Here is a 20,739-nt window from a genome sequence, read left to right as displayed (position 1 = left end):
GTTGTCAACAGTGATGGACATATCAGGATGGTAACTGTTCTTAATTGGCGGGAATATAAGTAATTCTGTTTTGGAAATATTGAGTTTGAGTTATATCACATATCAAACATCCCCCCACCCCCACCCCCCATTACACATATCAAACATCCCCCCACCCCCGCCCCCATTACACATATCAAACATCCCCCCATTACACATATCAAACATCCCCCCACCCCCCATTATACATATCAAACATCCCCCCACCCATGCCCCCAACCCCTAAACATGAACATTTTGACCTTCTAAAACAGGCCATTATTTTTGTAAACTTTAGTGAAAAGTGCAAGGCAAACACCGACCACTGTAAACAACTAACCTGCTAAATGCACAGGCATATAAAGTGCAGCATATAAATAAAAAAATAACACCCTAAAAACCCAACCCCCCCCCCCCGCCCCCTAAAAACAGCCATAAAATTAAAAACTGCCTATTGCAATTGCCTGTATACAGGGTATTCAGGTGAGGGTGGTGGCGGGTTAGGAGGGTCTGGAATACGGGGGGTAGCTATGCTCAGGGGCAGTAGGGCCTTGGTTAGCTGGGTGCGTGTTGTTACCCACAAAGCGAAGCAGGATGTGTTCCAGGAACTGGAATTGATGGTCTTGGTAGCCCATTATCTGCGCTATGAAGGTCTGCTGCAGCTCTCTTTCTTCCTCTATGAAACGGAGTTGCTGGGCATCCTCCTGTCGCTGCATGTTGTTGTCCATATCGCGCAGTTCTTCACAGAGCACCCTGGTCATTTCCCATGCTGCGAGCTGGGGAACTGTAAAAGAGTAAAAGAAGGAGAAAAAGGCATAAGAAAAAGCAGTGGTGTGATCGTATGTGTCTGTGGGCTCCTCCCATCTACACTTGATACACTCTGCGACACCAAACTTTGCGGCGGATGGTTATGGTGGCGTAAAGTGCAGCATTATGGTGTATTGGAATGCAAGTGCTTAGGACATTAAAGCAAGGATACTCACTATTGGTGCGCATCACAGGGAGAGCTTTCTGGGGTGTCGCTTTGGGTGTTGCGGGCACATCACTCTCATGGATGGTGTCAGCATCTACACTGGTGCCGGATATGCTGTCATCTGCGTGGTTAATGGAGGAGTTTAAATCGGGTTCATCTGTGAGTAGGATCGGTGATGTTGGGCCAGATTGGGTTCTGTCCATCGACTGATTGACGTCATCATCAACCACTGTTGAGAGAGTGGCCAAGCTTAAGGATGACAGGCTGATGGGGTCACTCAGCGCAGTGTTTCCGAAACATTCTGTACACAGCTCATAAAAGATCCAATCTTTCATTGCAGCCCCGCTCTTATTCCGATTGCGGTCATGTATGCGGTTGAATTGTTTCTTCAGCCCCTTCAGCTTGTTCACCACTTGCTGCTGGCTGCGGACGAAGCCCCGAGAAGCCAGGACCTTGGCAATGTTGTGGTATATCTGGGCATCCTTCACAGTGCCTGTAATCTGGCGCCGGATCTCCTCTTCCCCTCTAATGCTTAATAGCTCCCTCACCTCATCGTTTGTCCAAGACATGGCAGCCACACTTGCAGGGGTTAAAACCCACTTTTGCCAACTTGCAGGGGTTAAAACGCACTTTTGCCCACAGCACATGCACTCTGTATCTCCCTGCACGCTGTATGCTGCCTCTGGGCGTGTCTGTGAGCGTCCAGCACAACAGGAAGTTGCCCTGCTAGCAAATCAGCGTTAGCTGACATCAGCAGAGGCAACACGGGAAGGAGGGACATGTCCCCGCACCTTTCACACCAGGCAGTAGTCCGGGAAGGACCCGGGAGCAAACCTGCTACCTAGCAGGGTTGGATTCCCAGCAAATTAGCCCGGTATTTTGTCCCGGGAACCTTTCACACCAGCGCTAGTACCGGGTTGTTCCCGGACTTAACCCGGGAATTTAGGCTGGTGTGAAAGGGGTATAAGACTGCACTGGCCTCACTGTGACTGGCAGTGACTTCCTATTGGAAGTCCGACCTGCCAGTCACCAAGGTAGTCCCATTGGGAGGTGGTCACTCTCTCTGGGCTGCCTCTCAGGTCCCGATGCCTGTCATCTGTAATATACAGGCACTGGCACCGTGATTCCCCTTTTAAGGGCTGTTGCTGAAGCAGGCCATAGAATCTGGCCGCATGCGCAGTACAGAGGTTTGTACTGTGCATGAGCCAGACCCGGTGCCTGTCATCATAGTACAGGCGTTGGGAACGCAGCGCCTGAGGCGAGGACCAGGAGGAGCAGCGACGGCGGCTGCAGCAGGGGGGTGCCTGCATTGTGGCCAGCGGCAGCCCCTCTCCTGCCAAAAGGTACAAGCTGCCACTGATGGGGTCCTAGGGCAACTACCCAGTAAGCAGGGCTTAAAGTGAGGGGGAACGGGGTGGAACTGAGTTCCACCACCTCAAATGGTGAGGTTGAACATTTTAACCTCCACATTGGCTCTGCACAGTAATTCTCACAGCAAAGCATTCTAGTCTGCAGGGGGATGCCAAATAACCTACCTCTGGCCCTGTCTCTAACCAATGGGGGGAGGAGAGGGGATGTAATTAGGTGGCATAGATAAATGAGTTCCCCCACCTCTGCATGACCACTTTATGCCCTGCCAGTAAGCCCATGTTTTACAACGGCCCTGATCCATCCCATGTGCTGAAGGTGACTGGCTACCAGTGTCTTTCCCCCTGTCATCCACCAATCACAGCAGCAGCAGACGAATAATTATAATAAAAAAAAAAAACAGGGAAAAAAAACCCAGTGGAAAACAATGAGGAAACATCGGGGGAGAAGCCTAGCGATGTTGAAGAAGCTTTGGATCCTCACCATTGCAGAATTGAAAATTGACCATCGGAATCATTTGACCGATGATTCCGATGAAACATCGAATGATTCCCACCCCTAGGAAGCAGCATTGCGCTACACCCAGCTAGTGTAGAAACATTTCTCTATTCACCGCGCCCTCCATGCCCCAGCAGCCAGCTATCAGCGAGCGCTCTCCCTGTGACTGTACCAGCTGCACCACGTCATCTACTCTAGTGTCGTCACCGAGATTGGGCGTAATCCGATCCTGCCCTGGTTCTCAAGCCGGGCGCGCTCCCGCTGTCTGTGCTGCTGGCGGGGGCGCGCATCACGAAGGGACCTGACACGGCCGGGGCCGGACTCACAGCGGGGGAGTCACCGCCAAACCGTCTCCTTCCCAGTGCGGCGGCCATGCCAGCGTAGGGAGAGAGCAGCCGCCGCCGCCCGGCTATGGATTCCTGGAGGGACTGCTTCCTGGTCCGCTGGGTCTGGCAGCAGCTGGTACGTAGCTCTTGTCATCATCTGCTCACCGCAGCACACCGACTGATCCTGGGCAGCATGGCAGGAAACACCGGGGACCTCTTTAGGCCTCAATCTCAGTTTGTTGAGAACTTTTCCCTCCCCTGTTTGTCCTTTATTCGCCTGCCCAATTGGCTGCTGGGCGGCGGGGGGGATGCTGCACGGTGTGCTACCTGACAGGGGAGAAAGATTTTGTGGAGTTGCACAACTTTGTGTAACAATGTGATATCTGCATGTTGTGATCCACATTGAGACTGTGATGTGCCCACATCATTTACAGTGCAGGGTATTAAACATATGATATAAGCAGTCAGCAGCAGAATGTAGCAGTTCCTATGAGACACCCCGAATATCTGCTGTTCCTGTCACTGCTTACACACATTGGGCTGTTGATTGGAAATGCTGTCCCCTCTTTTCTTTATATTTTCATATATTCATGCATATACTGTACACTCATATAATTGGCATATGCGTCTAATAATTATTTGACCACTTGTATAATTGGGTTATGTTTAAAACTATTATGAGGGTTTATAAAACAAAACTTACCATGTTTACTTTTTCTGTGTATGCCCTACCATCGATGTATGCTTTTTATATCATGGTTTTTAAGGATATACCAGACAGGTGTGATTTTGTGTGTTTTATTCGATGGTTTGATTATTTTTATTGTTTAATCACGGTTTCCAATTGTAAAGTGCAACGGAATATGATGTAATATAATTAAAGCAGAGGTGGATCTACGATTGGTGAAGCAGGTTCACTACACCAGGGCTCCTGAGGACTAAGGGGCCCACTGCTGCTCCTGTCACCCACTACCATGTTGCATATTTGTGAATTTAGGTTGGGGTGAATGAGGGGGCCCCTAATTATATTTTTGCACCTGGGCCCACAGCAAACAAAATCCGACACTGGTTTGGAGGGTTATATTTTTACACTTTGCCGGCTTTAAATTAGGTGATAAAATAGAGAGTGCTAAAGTACCAGCCAATCCTCTCCAAACTCTCATGTTACAGGCTGTGTTTGAAAATTGATAGGTAGGAGCTGATTGGTTGGTTGTTTATCACTCTCCATTTTTTTCACTTTTCAAGGCTTAGTACATCTTGCACTAAATTTGGTACTCCCGGCACCCTTCTGGTCCAGATAAAGTGTATCCATGCTGGGTACTCGCTGGCCCGGTATATTTATGGTCTACCCTAGTGTGTATCAGCTATATGTCTGTTAACAATGTTGTTCATAGACTTATTGCATCAGCTGTGTAGCACAGCTGATGGTTGATAAATCTGAAGAAATATTGTCACATTACACTCACTGCACAAGCTGATAATGATTGACAGCATGTCTGGCTGCGGTGTCAGTCACGTTTGATCTGGCAGTGTGTATGCAGAACACACTGATTGGACAGTATGCAGGCTATACAGTATCTTTGTGTGTGTGCAGCCTTAAATAGTTCTTCAGTCAATTTGATTTAACCATCTGTGTTGAGCCATGGCTAGACTGAAAACCTGGACTGTTGAGGTGCTTTGAGGACCATGCTTGGAAATCTCTGAATTATCTTGTATGCATAGGCTTATGTTTTGTTATTTGAATGCCATTATCTGTATAATGACATCTATGCTTTGTCTGATTTTGCCTGTTTCCTATTATGCAGTAGCTCCATAACAAGGGAGCAAAGTGTAATGTCACCTGATACTTCCTGCCCTTGGAGAATGTAAATTTGTACATTAATTGCATAATTCTGTTTTCCTGTGGGGTTTTTGTTTGTTTGTTTTAATTGTATATGGATTCCTCTTTTAAGCATTTTGCTTCCTTTTAAAGCCGTGTACACACGGCAGCGGTATGGGCTGATATCGCTGGCAGTATGGTTGCTGTTGACCATATTGCCAGTGATGGGAGTGTGCCCCGGTGATAAATCGCCGGGTGCGTGCTCCAGTTTTCAGCCCCGTTATAATCGCTGGTCGCAGGAGCTTGCAGCTGATTACCTCTGCGGCTCCGTCGGCAGAGGTTTCTTTTAATCAGCGACCATCTCTTGTCGCCGTTGAAAAGGAGACATTGAGCGATATATCGCCCCGTGTGTACACACCTTTAGACTCCATACTCTGCAGCATATAATATTCCCATACCTGACCACACAGTAACTTTTATTGATGTTATTGTTTTATTCATAATTATTATTATTTTTATTACCCGTTATTTATATAGCGCACACATATTCTGCAGTGCTTTACAGAGATTATCCCTGCCCCAGTGGAGCTTACAGTCTATATTCCCTACCACATGTACACGCACACACAAACATTCTAGGGTTAATTTTTGTTGGAAGCCAATTAGCCTACCAGTATATTTTTGGATTGTGGGAGGAAACCGGAGTACCCTGAGGAAACCCACGCAAGTACGGGGAGAATATACAAACTCTGCACAGTTAGAGCCGTGGTGGGGATCGAACCCATGACCTCAGTGCTATAATGTAATGTTTTAAGATTCCCTTGCACATATTAATAACCTATTGGATACGGCATACAGAGCATGTATTACTTGACATGAGAGAGATGAGAAAAGGTCTCTAAATAAATGTTGGTTAGGTAAAATTTGTACTAGAACCCCCCCCCCCCCCCCCCCCTTTCCCCAGGCTGCACCATTCAGTTAGAACTTCCCTGTAGGTCTGTCTGCAGATACATTGTATTCTGATGACCTCTTTAACCCTTTGAGTAAAACAACTAAAAATGCCAGTGTCGATTACATTTGTTATATAAATTCAAATAAAAATGTTGTAAAAAAATAATAATTTATATTTCCTATCTATGAACATTAAAGGTCATTATGATGAATAAAATGTTGCCATTTTTCACACCTATTTTGACATTCACTTGGCAGGATTATGGTCCAGTCAGAATGTAGCCATGCCTTGCCGACGATGCGTTTTCAATCCACCAACATAACGTATAGAATAATCTTTATATTCAGCGAGTTGCGTAGAAGTGGGCATATACTGTGAATCTAGATTTTGGACCTGGTTTGGCAAGTCATCCATCATCTTTGGAATGGATTAAAATTTACCTTTACAGTATCTGTAATCTTTAACCATATTTTTGGGTTGGATTCCAGTAGAAAACTACTAGTTGGAATGGGGTTGTGGCTGTGAGTTCCCTTATGTTCCGTTTAAATCGCCAGGAAATTCCCATAAAGTAGCTTGTAATAAATCCAAGGCACTGTAGCTACAGGTGACACCTGACATTAGTGACGTCACTTCCAATTCTCCTTTATTTTTGCTTATGGCTCTGTCTGTTTCTTTTCAGAGCATTGCTGGAAATTGATGGTGCATTTTAGTTTCAGGTAGAAAATATAATTCCCAGGTCAAGCATTTGGACTGAATTTGCTGAGTCAACCCAGGATCTTTTCTGTGTAAAAGGGTAAATCCTGGTTGGAAATCCTGGGACTTTGACCTGGTTTTTCGCTAGGGTTGAAATGATCAGAATTGTGTCCCAGGGAGATGAAATGACCATCTCCAAATGGTTGACCACCTGGGACAGGTAAACAACCTGTACTTCAAATGTTGGTTAAAAGCTGGGGTTTCACCAAATTTGTGTGTAAAAGTTATTATTAGTGTGCTTGCTTAACGGATTTATCTGCAAGTAAGCGTGTTTCAATGTAAGATTTTATCTTTACTGAAACGATTAAACATATTATTTATCAGACTTTATGCTCCCTCTGTCATACACATGACTGTAGATAAAGGCTCATTCCTATAGGCTTTTATGCACTGTAATGACAATAGGATTATGACTAAGTGCCTATGGTGTAGTAGGGTAGGAGCCAAAAGAGCAAGAGGATATGACTGCAGAAAACACAGGTTATTCTTGCAGCTTGGGAGGGAGGGGGGACGCAGTAATTGCTGAAATTGTAGAGCAGCAGTGAAAGATCCTCTCTGAAAACTGGAGATGTTTAGTGGTAATCCGTTTGCAGATCCCATAATATAACCTCTTAAATGAAAATTTTAAACACATTTGTATTTGGCCAAACTTATTTCTTGTCTTGTCCTACTGGGTAGCTTTGACTGTTATAGTACTGAACAGATGCATAATGTGTACAACACTTGCAGTAGAGATTCCATACCAGTGTGCTAGGACACATGTTATGATAACAAAATGAGAGTGCATTAATAATGGGTACAACTAAAGAATATCTCTGAGATGTTGGCAAAGGAGCCACAAAAAGTGAAATGTATTGTGCATTGTTACATCATATTCAGTTACATATAGATGTAGCCAACTCCGGATTTTGCTCTAGTCCTAATAGACTCAAATGACAGGTAAATGAGAGAACTGCAGTGTCTTCACCACCCCCTCTGTATGGAGGATGATATAGAAGAGAATTGAGGGGTCAGATTTAGACTTGATCCCTTTGAGTGCCAAAGGAAATTTGTCAGAATACAGCAGGTGTGACAGTTGCCAAGCAAACCTTTTTATTAACCCTTTGAGTGCCAACGTTGCTGTAAGTTTTATTTATATAGCGCACTTTCTCCAACAGGACTCAAGGCGCTTTGTGTGAGATCCTCAAAAGATCCGTTAAAAATTCCAGTGCCGCTCACAGTGAGTGTTCTTTTTTGGGGCACAATATTGAACTAGACTCCAATTACTTGATGTATTTATTTATACTAAAAGAACAGTCGCTGTGAGCGATGCTGCCTTTTATAGCCGATATTTTGAGCATTGCTCACAGTAACGTTGGCTTTCAGAGGGTTAATATATATTAATGTCAAACAGGGGAAAATATGTCCACTTCAGTGCTGTTAAAACTAAAATATCACAGTACCTCCCTGTTTCAGTAGAGAAATACCTAGGTGTGACTCAATTATTCCACACAGTACATTCTCACAAGGCGAGTGTGCAAACCTGTTTCACGTATATTTCTGCAGTGTGACATTTATCCCAGTCACACCACCAAATATGGCCACCTGCTCAAAAATGGTGAAAGAGGGCATGGTGAATTACTTTTACTCTTTACAAGGTTTATTTATGGTTTAATTATCACACAATTTATTACATTGTTTTATCATTGGTGTCCTGAAAAAATCTAGTGGCACCTGTGACATCATTAGTGTCGCCAAATACATATAAAGGTTGGTAATCGTGGTCACACACTACACTGTGCTGTTTGCGACTGCACATAAGTGACATTTGATGAGGACCATATTTGTAAGTGATCCTATGGAGAAATTGACATTGGTGGTGGTCTTTTCAATTTATGCTGCAATATCCAGAGATAGAATAATAACAAAATGTCTGCTCCCTCAGGAGTGGCATGCATCGTAAGGTGCAAGCAATCATGAGTGAATATGGTATTGACTTTCAAACTTGCTGTTGATGTATGTATAGTAAATGCAAAATGTATGTCTCAAAGTGAAGATGTTCCAGGATTCATGTGACTCTAAAGGTCCATACACATTGGGCGATTGTGCCCAGCGTGTATGGACAGCAATGATGGGGAAAATCACTGGACTGAAGACTGCTCAGTGCTTACACACTGAGCGATGTTTGCCTGTTTTAGCGATTTTTCCAGGGTGTGGACGACTTTCCATAGCAGGACGCTATGGAAAGCTGTCCACTCTGCCGCTCATCTGCTGGTAATATTAGCAGATGAGCGGCCAGGCCGGCGATGATGCAGGAGCGTGCATCGCTGCCCCGTACACACTGGGCAGCTTTTAAACTGAAAGCAGCTTAAAAGACAAAACTGCGCTGCTTTCATCTCAGTCACCCATTGTGTTTGAGCCTTTAGGGATTTGGTTGACTTGTCTGTAAACTATCACTGTCATGATCATTCTAGCACCCTGCCCCTAATCAGTGAGGAGGGCATATTTTTATTTTCAACTTCAAAATTTTGTATGAAATGTATCACTACAGTAGCTGTAACGATACATTATTTTTAAAATGTTGCCCAATAAAATATGCCCACCTTTACTGATTGGGGTGGAGTGTGTTCACATGTTTATTTATTTGCAGTTACTTATATAGCGCAGCATATTCCATTGCGCTCTACAGTTGGAAACAACCGTGATAAAACCAACTGGGTAGAAACAAACGGTACTTGTTTCCTAGCACGGCCACAATCGTTGGGATCGTGTACCTTTAAGTTAAGGTACACGATCCCAACGATGGACCCGATTTCCTTTGAAATCAGGTCCATTTAGCCGGCAAAGGTAAAAAATCGGGGGCATCGCGTCGGTCGGGACCATTAACATTGGTCCCGACGCGATGCCCCCGATTTTGCCATAGGCTTCAATGTTAAAATATTTTTTAACATTAAAATCGTGAGCATCGCGTCGGTCTTGTGCCATTATAATGGCACAAGATGAGATGGACTTGATTAAGTCCATCTCACATTGAAAAAAATGTGAAATGGGACAATATGACCCATTTCACATTATATATGGCCCTGTCGCCACCCCACGATAGACGCCAACCCGAAGCGTGGCGAGCGGCGGCGGTGCGCGTCCTCCGACCTTTTCATTCCCCTACTATCCATGTCGGCGTGGAGTTGAGAATATATAGTGTGGCAAGCGCAGCGAGCCCGAAGCGTGGCGAGCGGACAAGTATACCTGTGAAGTGATACGCGTCCCCTCGCGGGGCTCGCCATGCTTCGGGCTCAACTCCACGCCGGCGTGGATAGTAGGGGAATGAAAAGGTCGGAGGACGCGCACCGCCGCCCCTCGCGGGCTCGCTGCGCTCGCCACGCTTCGGGTTGGCGTCTATCGTGGGGTGGGGGGGTCTAGGGAATATTTTACATTGAATCCAATGTAAAATCGGGTCCCAGGGACCCTATTCACATTTGATTCAATCAAAAAATCGGGTCAGTCGCATCCACCCCGATGTAAATCGGTGTGGCCGTGCTAGGAAACAAGTACCAAACAAACAGACATAGAGGTAGGTGCTGGCCCTGCTCACAAGCTTACAATCTACATGTTGCATTTGCCACACCTGCAATGGTTTTTCCCATTGAGAGAGTTTGCTTTTGTGATCAACTGTGAATCGGGCCCTATAATGGGTGCAATGCTGTACTGCCCTGATAACCTGCTTTATAGAAGCTTGCACGGGGCTGATGTTTGAATCTGCACCTGTATACATTCCATTTGCCCTGTAGCCATAGTTGATATTCACATTTGTGTGTTAAAGATTGAGTTGTCAAAACTGTAAAAATGGGCGTTTTAGCTCTATACAGGTTTTGACTGGTATATCTTGTTGCATGAACACTTATCGGCCTACGTTCGGATTAGGGACAAATTATTTGTGGAAGGCAATATATCGTCCTATGATAACTTGATATTTACAGTGTTTCCCCGATAATTAGACCTACCCCGATAATAAGCCCTACCCCAGATTTTGAACGCTGGTCCAAAATAAGCCCTCCCCCGAAATTAAGCCCTATCAATTTCCCCATGTAATTTTATGTACCGGTATTTGATAAGTGTAGCCCCCGCTCGACCCCCGCTGACCCCCGCTGACCTCCGCTGCCCTCCTCTCGCTCACCTGCAACACCGCAGCTCCCATTCCCAGGGATGCATTGCGGTAGGCGCGGCGTGACGTCACGCCGCGCACATCGCGCCGCGCACATCACGCGGCTGCTGCTCACCACACAGCGCCGGCACAATACCGTTACAGTACGGTAATAATGCATTTAGAGAGATCCCCTTACACAACAGGTACGGTACGTACGTTACATTATGGATGACTGGGATGGCATTTTTTTAAAGGCGCAGTGGGGCATTTTTTTAAAGGCGCAGTTGGGCATGTAACATGTAAAATAAGCCCTCCCCCGAAAATAAGACCTATGGTCTTTTTTGAGGAAAAAAAAAAAAATAAGACAGTGTCTTATCGGGGAAACACGGTATATAGCAAATTATAAGACTTGTTAGTAGTTCTAAGCCATGGCTGATGTTTTTTTGTTTTAGCAATTTTAGCTAAATTATCTTAAACCCCCCCCCCCCCATACATATGTGATTTGGGCCCAATTTCACCTGATTTTGAAAGATCAGGCCAAGAAATTGTGTGCAATTGTTGCAAATCGCATGTCCCATGGGGATCAGCGTCGGAAGGGCTGCACATAAGAAGATTAGTCACATGTGTCGCTGTCAGCAGCACATCGCGAGTAATTTTTAGCACCTGCAATGTATCTCACACACTGCAGAGAGGGGAAACTCCAGCAGTGAGGTGCCCTGATTCCCTGGCGGGCAGGAGATAAAAAAAAACAACAAAAAAAAACAAAGAATGGGTCTACAACAATTAGGTCGACGAGCATTGGGTCGACACCACTTGGTCGACATGGATCTAGGTCACCATGACATTAGGTCAACACAAGCATTATGTCGACATGGACTAGGTCGACAGTCAAAATGTCGACATGGGGTTTTCCACTGTTTTTTGAGCTGACATGTGTCGACAGGCGGTATTTCATGCCCTACCATCCACTAGGGCATGGTGGGAGAATAAAATAGTGTGCCCGAAGCATTGCGAGCAAAGCGAGGGGATGCGGTGCACTTCAAACTGTGTCCATGTTGACATTCGGGTGAAAAACCCCATGTCGACCTAATGATTGCGTTGACCTAGACCCATGTTGACCTTGCTGCATGTCGCCCTAGTGGTGTCGACCTAGATGTTGTAGACCAAACGATCCACACCCAAAGAATGGGTGGCCGCGGATTCAATCAGCGGCTGCCCATTGTTTTGATTTAAAAAAAATGGAATTCTTTCCCCCTGCCTGCAGCTTCCCTGGAGTTTTGTAAACATTAAGTGCCAAATCATAAATGAGCCCTCCCGGAGAGCTGCCGCAGAAGCTCAGGGAAATTGGGTCTGCCTTTACTCTGTCCCCATCACTGGTAGTTGATGGTGTCTGTGTCTGGTGGTTTTGCAATCCTTAAGTATAAAGGTTGGCTTATACATTTGTCGTAGAATGCAGACTTTCTGATGCTGGAAAAATAGCGTGATATTTTAAAATGCCCTCACTTGTGAGATGTGCAGGCTTTTCTTCTGTCACATACAGTAATAGCAATTTCACAGTGAGAAAGCTGCATGTAAAATTGCTACTGTGAAAACAGCATTCTCATTTGTTAATTTTACAGTTTTGAATGGATGGAAAATTGTAGTCAAGAAACACAACTGAAACTAATCAGCATTTAGGTAGTTACAAGTAAGATATGGGCCATACACACTGGGATGCATGGTCCCGCACGTTGCTATCGCCTGGCTAAATCAGGGTTGCCGACCCTCCCAGAATTTGCGGAAGTCTCCCGAATATCGGGTCCTTCATCCCGGCCCCCGGAAGGGTGGGCAACCCTCCCGGAATCAGGGGGACCCCCACTGAGCCCCCCGATCGCGGCATTTACATCCCGCAATCCGCGGGTCTCAGGGGAGGGGGCGGAGCTAAAACGGCACAATCGTGTCGTTTTAGCCCCGCCCCCTCCATGGATAACAGTTTCGGCTACTTATCGTAATGGGGGCGGGGCTTAATGACGTCACAGTTAAGCCCCGCCCCAAAACGCGTAATGCAAGATTCCTCTCTGGGCTTCTCCCGGAGAGGATTTTTTTAAAGTCGGCAACCCTGGGCTAAATTTATACTGCATGCAGTATAAATCTAGTCATCGACAGTTTTCTCTCAATAGAAAACACTGACCATGGCCGATCGCTCAGCACACATCGCTGGTGCTGTGTGCTAAGCAATCTATTCTGAGCAATACTGGATTGCTCAACTCGCCCCTAATGGTGGGAGTTCTGGGAAACGGGGGCAGGTGGCTAAGGGAAAAACCAGACAATGTAAGAGCATGATGCACTATTAAAGGGGGGAACATGAGGAAATAAGATTTGGGGGTAACGATAATGGATTCGGTATGAAATCCTGACGGTCAAAATCCTGACTGTCATATTTCCGACAACCATATAATATATGTGTGTGTGTGTGTGTCAAAAGCTGTGTACACACGGGGGCGATTTCAGCATGTATCGCTGGCAATATGGTCGCTGAGCAAACACAAGTTATACCCCTTTCAGACAGAAAAAAAGACCCGGGAATTTCCCTGCTCTTGCCGTGTCGACCCGGGTTTTTCTTCTGTCTGAAAGGGTCAACATGGATCTAAAGTTCTGGGACTTCGACCCAGGTATTTACCTGGGTTTTTCCTGGGTCTGTATTCCAAAAACCCGGGTCGTCGGCTGTCTGAAAGGAAACGATCCGGGTTTTTGGGACTATTACACATTGTTAGGCACTGATTGGCTCTCCTGGTGGGGTGCTGGCTGATTGGTTGTGAGGATAGGCTTCTCTGATTGGCTGGAAGGGCATGGCCTCTGAGGTCATTAGGGAGCTGAAAAAAGGTTAGCATAGCCCACTGGTAGAAGCAAGAGGTGAGAGCTGCTGGCAGTGAGAGGGGAGGAGGATATCGGCAAACAGATGACTGGGACAGTCAAAGATGCCACAGTGTACTCAAACATTGCAAATATACTGACAGCCATGTGAGGTAACCTGTACCTTCCAGTATATAAAAACAATAAAACTTGTTTACAACATATCCTTGTGTCATGCCATGGTTAATGCAATGCAGTGAGCAGTCACCACCCACTTTTGATGACCTCATCTCTGTGTGCCTTTAAAACTGTCCTATTCTTATGACACACCGAGTTTTGCAGGAAAAATCCGGCTTCTGTGTGAAAGGGGTCGACACGGGAAATACCCGGATTTTTGCTCCTGTGTGAAAGGGCCTTGCTGTCTAGTTCTACCCGGGTTTTTGTATCCGGGAAATACCTGGGTTTTTGGAATTTTTCTGTCTGAAAGGGGTATAATTCATATTTTGTTGGTCTGTATGTTGACATAGGGAGACATAAAACCTGTATGATACCCCTTTCACACAGAAAAATCCCAAAAACCCAGGTATTTCCCGGATACAAAAACCCGGGTACAACTAGACAGCAAGGGGCTGACCCCCTTTCACACAGGAGCAAAAACCCGGGTATTTCCCGTGTCGACCCCTTTCACACAGAAGCCGGATTTTTCCTGCAAAACTCTGTGTGTCATAAGAAAAGGACAGTTTTAAAGGCACACAGAGATGAGATCATGAAAAGTGGGTGGTGACTGCTCACTGCATTGCATTAAACATGGCTGACAAGTTGCAGAACACCCTCTCTATTAACCTAAATACTATGACACAGTAGAAGTACAAGGACACATTGGTTGTATGTTTGAAAGAACTTGTTTTATTTTTCACAAAACATGTTTTATGCAGTTCACTTTAAATATAAAATGTTTTCAAATATAAATCTTTAGTGGTCATAAATACCCTTTCAACACTGAAACAACATTGAACTATTGCAACACGAGGTAGAATATGTATTTAGCATAGGTCTACTATCAGTGGTGGGTGAATAGGTTGTGCTGCCATCCAAGCTGATATTGTATAGGGGAGACACACACCTAGTCTGACTGTCCAGCAGCCACACCTTTTCATCCGGCACTGTATATATAGATAAACACTTGTATTTGCAATTTTTGGTACCTGTAGGGCACAGGTCTTCAACCTGTGGCCCTTCAGATGTTGTGGAACTACATGTCCCCGCATGCCCTGAGTTTTTTTGCCATCCTACTATAGGAAAAAATGTGGCAATGTATGGTGGGACATGTAGTTTCACAACATCTGGAGGGCCACAGGTTGAAGACCTGTGCTGTAGGGCAATTCGAAACACTCTGGCTCCTGCCGGGCAGTGAAAACCCGCACGGCCAGGAATCTGTGCCACACACAGCAGTTTACAATGATGGGATCCGGCTGAAACCAGGCGGCCTGGGTGAATGGTCACATCTGTGCCCATTATTAACTACGGTGTGTGGCACGGCTTCCTGGCCGTGCGGGGTTTCGCCATCCGACAGGAGTCGGAGTGTGTGAAATAGCCCTTAGTACACCCCAAAAAAATATAAATATATAAATATAAGCCCCAAACAGGGAATTTTTTTATTGCCTTAAAGATAAAGAAGAAGGCATACTGTGTACACATTATAGATTATGTTCAGTCACATATCTAGAGTATACTCTATTTGTACACATTTAAATAAAAAAAAAGTTTGAGAACTTTGATTCAGCTCCAAACTGAAGAACCAAATGAGCTTTTTTGAGGCTCATAAACTAAAGAACCATAATACTCTACTGTGTACATCAAAATGGAACACAGCATTTAACGGGCCTTGTAAGTGCCACTTTTTAAGCAAGAAAAATTGAACGAGCCCAGAAAAAAGATAAAAAGAACAACCATCTAGCAACATTACTACAAATGCCTGTAGGCAGTGCTGATTACAGTGCTAACAGGAGTGTTATGATTACTGGCATTCACTGAATCATCAGCATAATTTTTCACATTGCCATATTGCCTACTATATCCTGTGCCATTGACAGTATCATGCACTGTCTCCTGTGGACTGGTATTGGCATGTGGCCTACTTGGCTGTGTGGCATGTGAAAAATTATTGCCCATGTTTTCAGTATAACTACGCCCTTGGCCCTGCACAGTAGTTTGGCTTGAATTTGAAGGCATAAATGTATGGCCTCTGTGTGGTGGATTACAATAATCACCCTCAGCGTACGGACTACACAGCTTGTAAGGCTGCGGATTCTGTAATGTAGACACCATATTGGTAAGGAAGGTCATCTGTGCATCTCGATTTTCACGCGCTATGCGTTCGTGCAGACCCACCAACTGTGTGAGAAAGGAATCTTGCAACTGTCTCTCGTTGTCAAAGAAGCGCTGCAGTCGGGCATCCTCTTGAGTTTGAAATTCAAGATCGGACTCTCGGAGATGATCTACCAGGATTCTTGACATTGAGCGCGTAGCAAGCTCCATCTTTGACGGTTTTTTCTTCCTTGCAGGTACATCAAATACTAAAAATAAAGGAAAAATCATTACAATCCAATAGCGGCATGCCAGTGTATATATAGAGATATATATATATATATATATATATATATATATATATATATATATATATATATATATATATATATATATATATATATATATATAGAGAGAGAGAGAGAGAGAGAGCGAGAGAGACTACTACTACTGGTTCCCACAATACCCCTCTCCAGGGCACACCACACGTGTGCTGTAGTAGTGGGTGCGGGGTTGTTACCTGTGTTACAGTGGGACTACAGGTCCCAGCAAGCCTGCAACACATGCTGATACTTGGGAGAACCACAGGTACCAGCATGTGGGGCATTAAAGGCCTGCTGATACCTATAGCCCCCTGTACATCTATTAAAATAGATACACAAAAAATACTTGAAAAACTTACTGTTACGACGCAACGTTGGGGTCTCAGTCTGTGCAGGAGTGGGTGTCCCAGATGGAGTAATGGTGCTGGCTCCACTGTCCTCAACCTCAGCCTCTAATGGATCAATTGTGTCCTCCATGGCAGCAATAGGATCAGGGATGCTGTTGTCTATGCTGTCTTCCAACTCCATTATAGGTGGGCAAGATGGGCTGCATTCTGGAGTTATGCTCCGTGATGAAGCTGCACTGGATGATGATATGGCAACAGGGTTCACCAGGGCAGAATTGCCAAAGACCTCGTTACATTGGTCGAAGTAAACCCATTCCATCCTCCCAGCACCACTTTTCCTCCTGTTGTTGTCACAAACTTTGTTGTAGTACCTGCGCAGAGCTTTTAGTTTGTTGACCACCTGCTGCTGGGTACGCACAATGCCCCTTGAAGTGAGGACCTTGGCAATATTGGTGTAGACTACAGCGTCCTTCACTGTGCCAGTAATCTGTTTTCGGATTTCTTCCTCCCCTCTGACACTGAGCAGCTCACGGATCTCCTCATCTTTCCAGTGTGCCATGGCCATTTACTGCTGCGCTGCACGCCTCTGCCACGTGCGCTCAGCCAATCAGGGAACCTGTAAAGATCAGCCAATCAGCATGATTTTTCAATAGTCGGGAGAAAAACACGGGTCGGACCCTTTCACACAGCCGCAAACACGTGTCTGACACGGGAAAAACCCAGGTAAATACCTGGGTCGAAGTCCCGGAACTTTAGACCCGTGTTGACCCTTTCAGACAGAAGAAAAACCCGTGTCGACACGGCAAGAGCAGGGAAATTACCGGGTCTTTTTTTCTGTCTGAAAGGGGTATGAGTGTACCGCGTTGATGCGCATGGCACACTATTTTATTCTCCCTCCACACCCCAGTGGATGGTAGGGCATGAAATTCTGCCTGTCGGCACATGTCGCTGCGACATGGACAGTCAAACATAGTGCCGCGTCCCATCGCATGGCTCGCCACTATTATATTCCCCCTCCATGTCCACTGGGATGGTAAAGTATGAACAAGTTAAATGTCGGTATTTTGACCGACGGTCAATGGTTGTCGGTATTTTGACCGTCAGGATTTTGATTGTAGCTAAATTGACTGCATTCCACATTACTAAAGCTTCTAAATATAAAACCTTAATGTTGCCCATAGCAACCAATCAGATTTTGGGTACTTGTGTATTTTGGCGGCGCCCATCGCATCGCATACCATAACACATACGATGGTATGCGATGCGACGCGATATCGTACGATAGTGCACGATGGCATACAATTTTGAAATTGTATGCCATTGTACATGCCATACGATGCGATGCGATGCTATTAAACATTGTATAAGCACCCTAATGGGTGCTTATACAATGTTAAATGCACCCCCACGCCACCCCCCACTATAAACGTGAACCTGAAGCGTGGCGAGCGCAGCGGTACGCGTCCTACGACCTTTTCATACCCCCACTATCCACGTCGGTGTGGAGTTGAGAATAGAATAGTGTGGCGAGCGCAGCGAGCCACCGAGCCCGAAGCGTGGCGAGCGGACGCGGATACCTTCACAGGTAAACGCGTCCCCTCGCGGGCTTCACAGGTGTCCGCGTCGCCACGGACACCTGTGAAGCCCGCGAGGGGACGCGTATAACTGTGAAGGTATCCGCGTCCCCTCGCGGGGCTCGCCACGCTTCGGGCTCGGTGGCTCGCTGCGCTCGCCACACTATTCTATTCTCAACTCCATGCCGACGTGGATAGTGGGGGTATGAAAAGGTCGTAGGACGCGTAGCGCTGCGCTCGCCACGCTTCGGGTTCACGTTTATAGTGGGGGGTGGCGTGGGGGTGCATTTAACATTGTAAGCACCCATTTGGGTGCTCAAAAGCACCCTTTAGGGTGCTTATACGATTTTTGGTCGTATAGAAGGTGAAAATCGCGTCGCATCGCATGCCATCGGGTGCATGGCATGCGATGCGATCTGTTCGTCGTACGACGGACATCGGGGGCGCCGCCAAAATACACAAGTATCAGATTTTGTTTGTCATTTTTAGAATGCAAATGAGAATGATAGACATCTGGTTGCTATTGGCAACATCACCTCTTTTAATTTAATAAATTTACAGAATGGAAGAGATCAGATTGGTAAAATATTGACTTGAATGTCATGAGCTTAAAGACCGTATTATAGCCAAATAATTCACTTAATTATCACAGAGATGATGTCTACCATGGAAATAGCAGAGGGAACCGAACAGGTAACAGGGATTGTAGGGGAGGATTTTCTAGATGCAGAAACACTAACATAGTGGTTCATGTAGTAAGTACATTGGGAGATAACTGGAACAAATAATTTGTTAAAAGGAGAGCAAACCCTTTTTAGTGCTTTTTCCAGATAAAATATGGAATAGTACTTATTTTATTCAATATACAGTATGAACCTATTCTGTGGAGAAATTGTCTATCTCTGCAGTGGCACCTTTTGGGTTTTCTTAGTAACACTGCTGCCATAGCTTCTTACTAAGTAATTAAGAGCTGAGGTTTGCGTCGCTTGTCTAATAACACGTCGCACCATCTGTCCTACTTCCACTTCCAGATGTTCTGATGCATGCCTTCTAAATAACATATTTTTTTTCTCCTAAAGTTGAGATCTCACAACACTATGCTGACTTAACAGCCTGGCAGAGATCATCGGATGGGTGAATACATGTTGTGCTAAGACATAGGGCCAGATGTATCCAGCTTCAAAAAGTGATACAGTGGAGAGTGATAAACAACCAGCCAATCAGCTGCTTCCTGTCACTTTTCAAAACCAACCTGTAACATGGCAGGCAGGAGCTGATTGACTGGCTGGTTATCACTCCGCTTTATCACTTTTTGAAGCTTGATACATCTGGCCCTTAAGTAATTTTTTTGGGCTAGCTCCCCCCCCCCCCCCCCCCCCCCCCAAAAAAAAAAAATCTTTAGCTGTAATAAGGGGGACCTAGAGGATGATTTGGTTAAGCGTTACATTTTTTGTTTTCATCGTCAGTCATTGCTAATTTTTGCCTCTGCTGTTCTAGCACACAGTTAGGGGGGGAAGGGGTGGAACCTGTAATTGAGAGAGGATAGTTGTATAAAAGCTTCTAAAGAAGGTTGGAGGCAGATGCTAAGGTCCATACACGCTGGGCATAGTCATGCCAATCATCGCTGCGGGGGAAGCCGCTCAGTGCATACACACTGAGCAACTTTCCCCCTGCCCGATGCTGACGGAGGATGGCTTTGCATAGTGCAGAGCTATGCAAGGCCGTCCTGAAAGCCGCTCATCTGTTGGTATAACCAGCAGATGAACGGCTTTCCCGGCGATGATGCGAGCGCGCAGCAGCGCTCATCGCTGGGCCATACACACTGTGCGGCTTTGAGCTGAAAGCCGCTCAAACTGGGTGTTTTGAGCGACTTTCAGCTCAGTCGCCCAGTGTGTATGGGCCTTTAGAAAAAGGGCTGTAGTTGTTGTGAGATCTAGTTAATTTAAGTTGATGAGATGAGTACTCCCCTCTTTGAGTGAACATCCACCATCACACACATAAAGGCCCCCCATACACCTGAAAAACATTGCACCCAATCATACAATCTCCAATGGATTGTATGCAGATTGTGTGCACACAATCGTGCAATGCACAATCCCACGGGTTGGAGGATTGGTCCTCTGATCAGGCGTGCTGCACATCTGATCACTTGGGATTGGGAGCAGATTGCATGTGCTTTTAACCCCTTCACGACATTTGACGTATATATACGTCATGGTCGGGAAGTACTTCCCGACACATGACGTATATATACGTCATGACTTCTAACTGTCACTGCGTCTAGAGACGCAGTGACAGTTAGGTGATGTCTGCTACATCCCCCCTCGCCGCCCAGGGGGGGCAGGGGTGCCCCCCCCCGGTCGGCGATCGCTGTGATTGGCTGTTCAAATCTGAACAGCCATTCACAGCGTTTCCTGTGTTACCGGCGGCTAAGCCGCTCGGTAACACAGGGATTCACTGGTGGTCGGTGCTGTCAAGTACAGCACCGATCACCACCGATGTGCAGCCCCCCCTCGACCCCGCCGG

At 45.9% G+C, this 20,739-nt stretch overlaps 3 protein-coding genes across 8 annotated transcripts in view; 1 reads left to right on the top strand and 2 right to left on the bottom strand.

Annotated features, from left to right (window-relative positions):
• Nucleotides 1–330: 330 nt before the first annotated feature.
• Nucleotides 331–3,400, bottom strand: LOC146064320 (uncharacterized). Its single transcript, XM_083177659.1, has 2 exons — nt 1,002–3,400; nt 331–802 (listed from the first exon to the last, which is right to left on the bottom strand). The coding sequence occupies exons 1-2, from the start codon at nt 1,636–1,638 to the stop codon at nt 519–521; spliced, it is 921 nt and encodes a 306-aa protein (XP_083033785.1). The 5' UTR covers nt 1,639–3,400; the 3' UTR covers nt 331–518.
• Nucleotides 2,904–20,739, top strand: part of ATP11B (ATPase phospholipid transporting 11B (putative)) — a 110,306-nt gene continuing 92,470 nt past the window's right edge. For all 6 annotated transcript variants that reach the window (XM_083177656.1, XM_083177654.1, XM_083177653.1 and 3 more), the window contains exon 1: nt 2,904–3,319. In XM_083177656.1, coding sequence (XP_083033782.1) covers nt 3,269–3,319 — 51 coding nt within the window. In that variant the 5' untranslated portion in view covers nt 2,904–3,268. The remainder of the gene's footprint in view (nt 3,320–20,739) is intronic.
• Nucleotides 14,219–17,268, bottom strand: LOC146064317 (uncharacterized). Its single transcript, XM_083177652.1, has 2 exons — nt 16,652–17,268; nt 14,219–16,238 (listed from the first exon to the last, which is right to left on the bottom strand). Exons 1-2 carry the CDS (start codon nt 17,202–17,204, stop codon nt 15,628–15,630), a joined length of 1,164 nt encoding a protein of 387 aa, XP_083033778.1. The 5' UTR covers nt 17,205–17,268; the 3' UTR covers nt 14,219–15,627.

The sequence above is a fragment of the Crinia signifera genome, chromosome 3, assembly GCF_055691185.1.
Source record: "Crinia signifera chromosome 3, ASM5569118v1, whole genome shotgun sequence".
NCBI lineage: Eukaryota > Metazoa > Chordata > Amphibia > Anura > Myobatrachidae > Crinia > Crinia signifera.
The sequence above is the reverse complement of the archived record's forward strand: the minus strand, read 5'-3'. Positions and strand labels throughout refer to the sequence as shown.

Coding starts and splice junctions, on each gene's coding strand:
- LOC146064317 (XM_083177652.1), bottom strand. CDS start 17,204: ATGGCCATGGCACACTGGAAAGATGAGGAGATCCGTGAGCTGCTCAGT. Junction 16,239..16,651: donor CCCAACGTTGCGTCGTAACA/GTAAGTTTTTCA, acceptor CTTTATTTTTAG/TATTTGATGTACCTGCAAGG.
- LOC146064320 (XM_083177659.1), bottom strand. CDS start 1,638: ATGTGCTGTGGGCAAAAGTGCGTTTTAACCCCTGCAAGTTGGCAAAAG. Junction 803..1,001: donor CCCTGTGATGCGCACCAATA/GTGAGTATCCTT, acceptor ACTCTTTTACAG/TTCCCCAGCTCGCAGCATGG.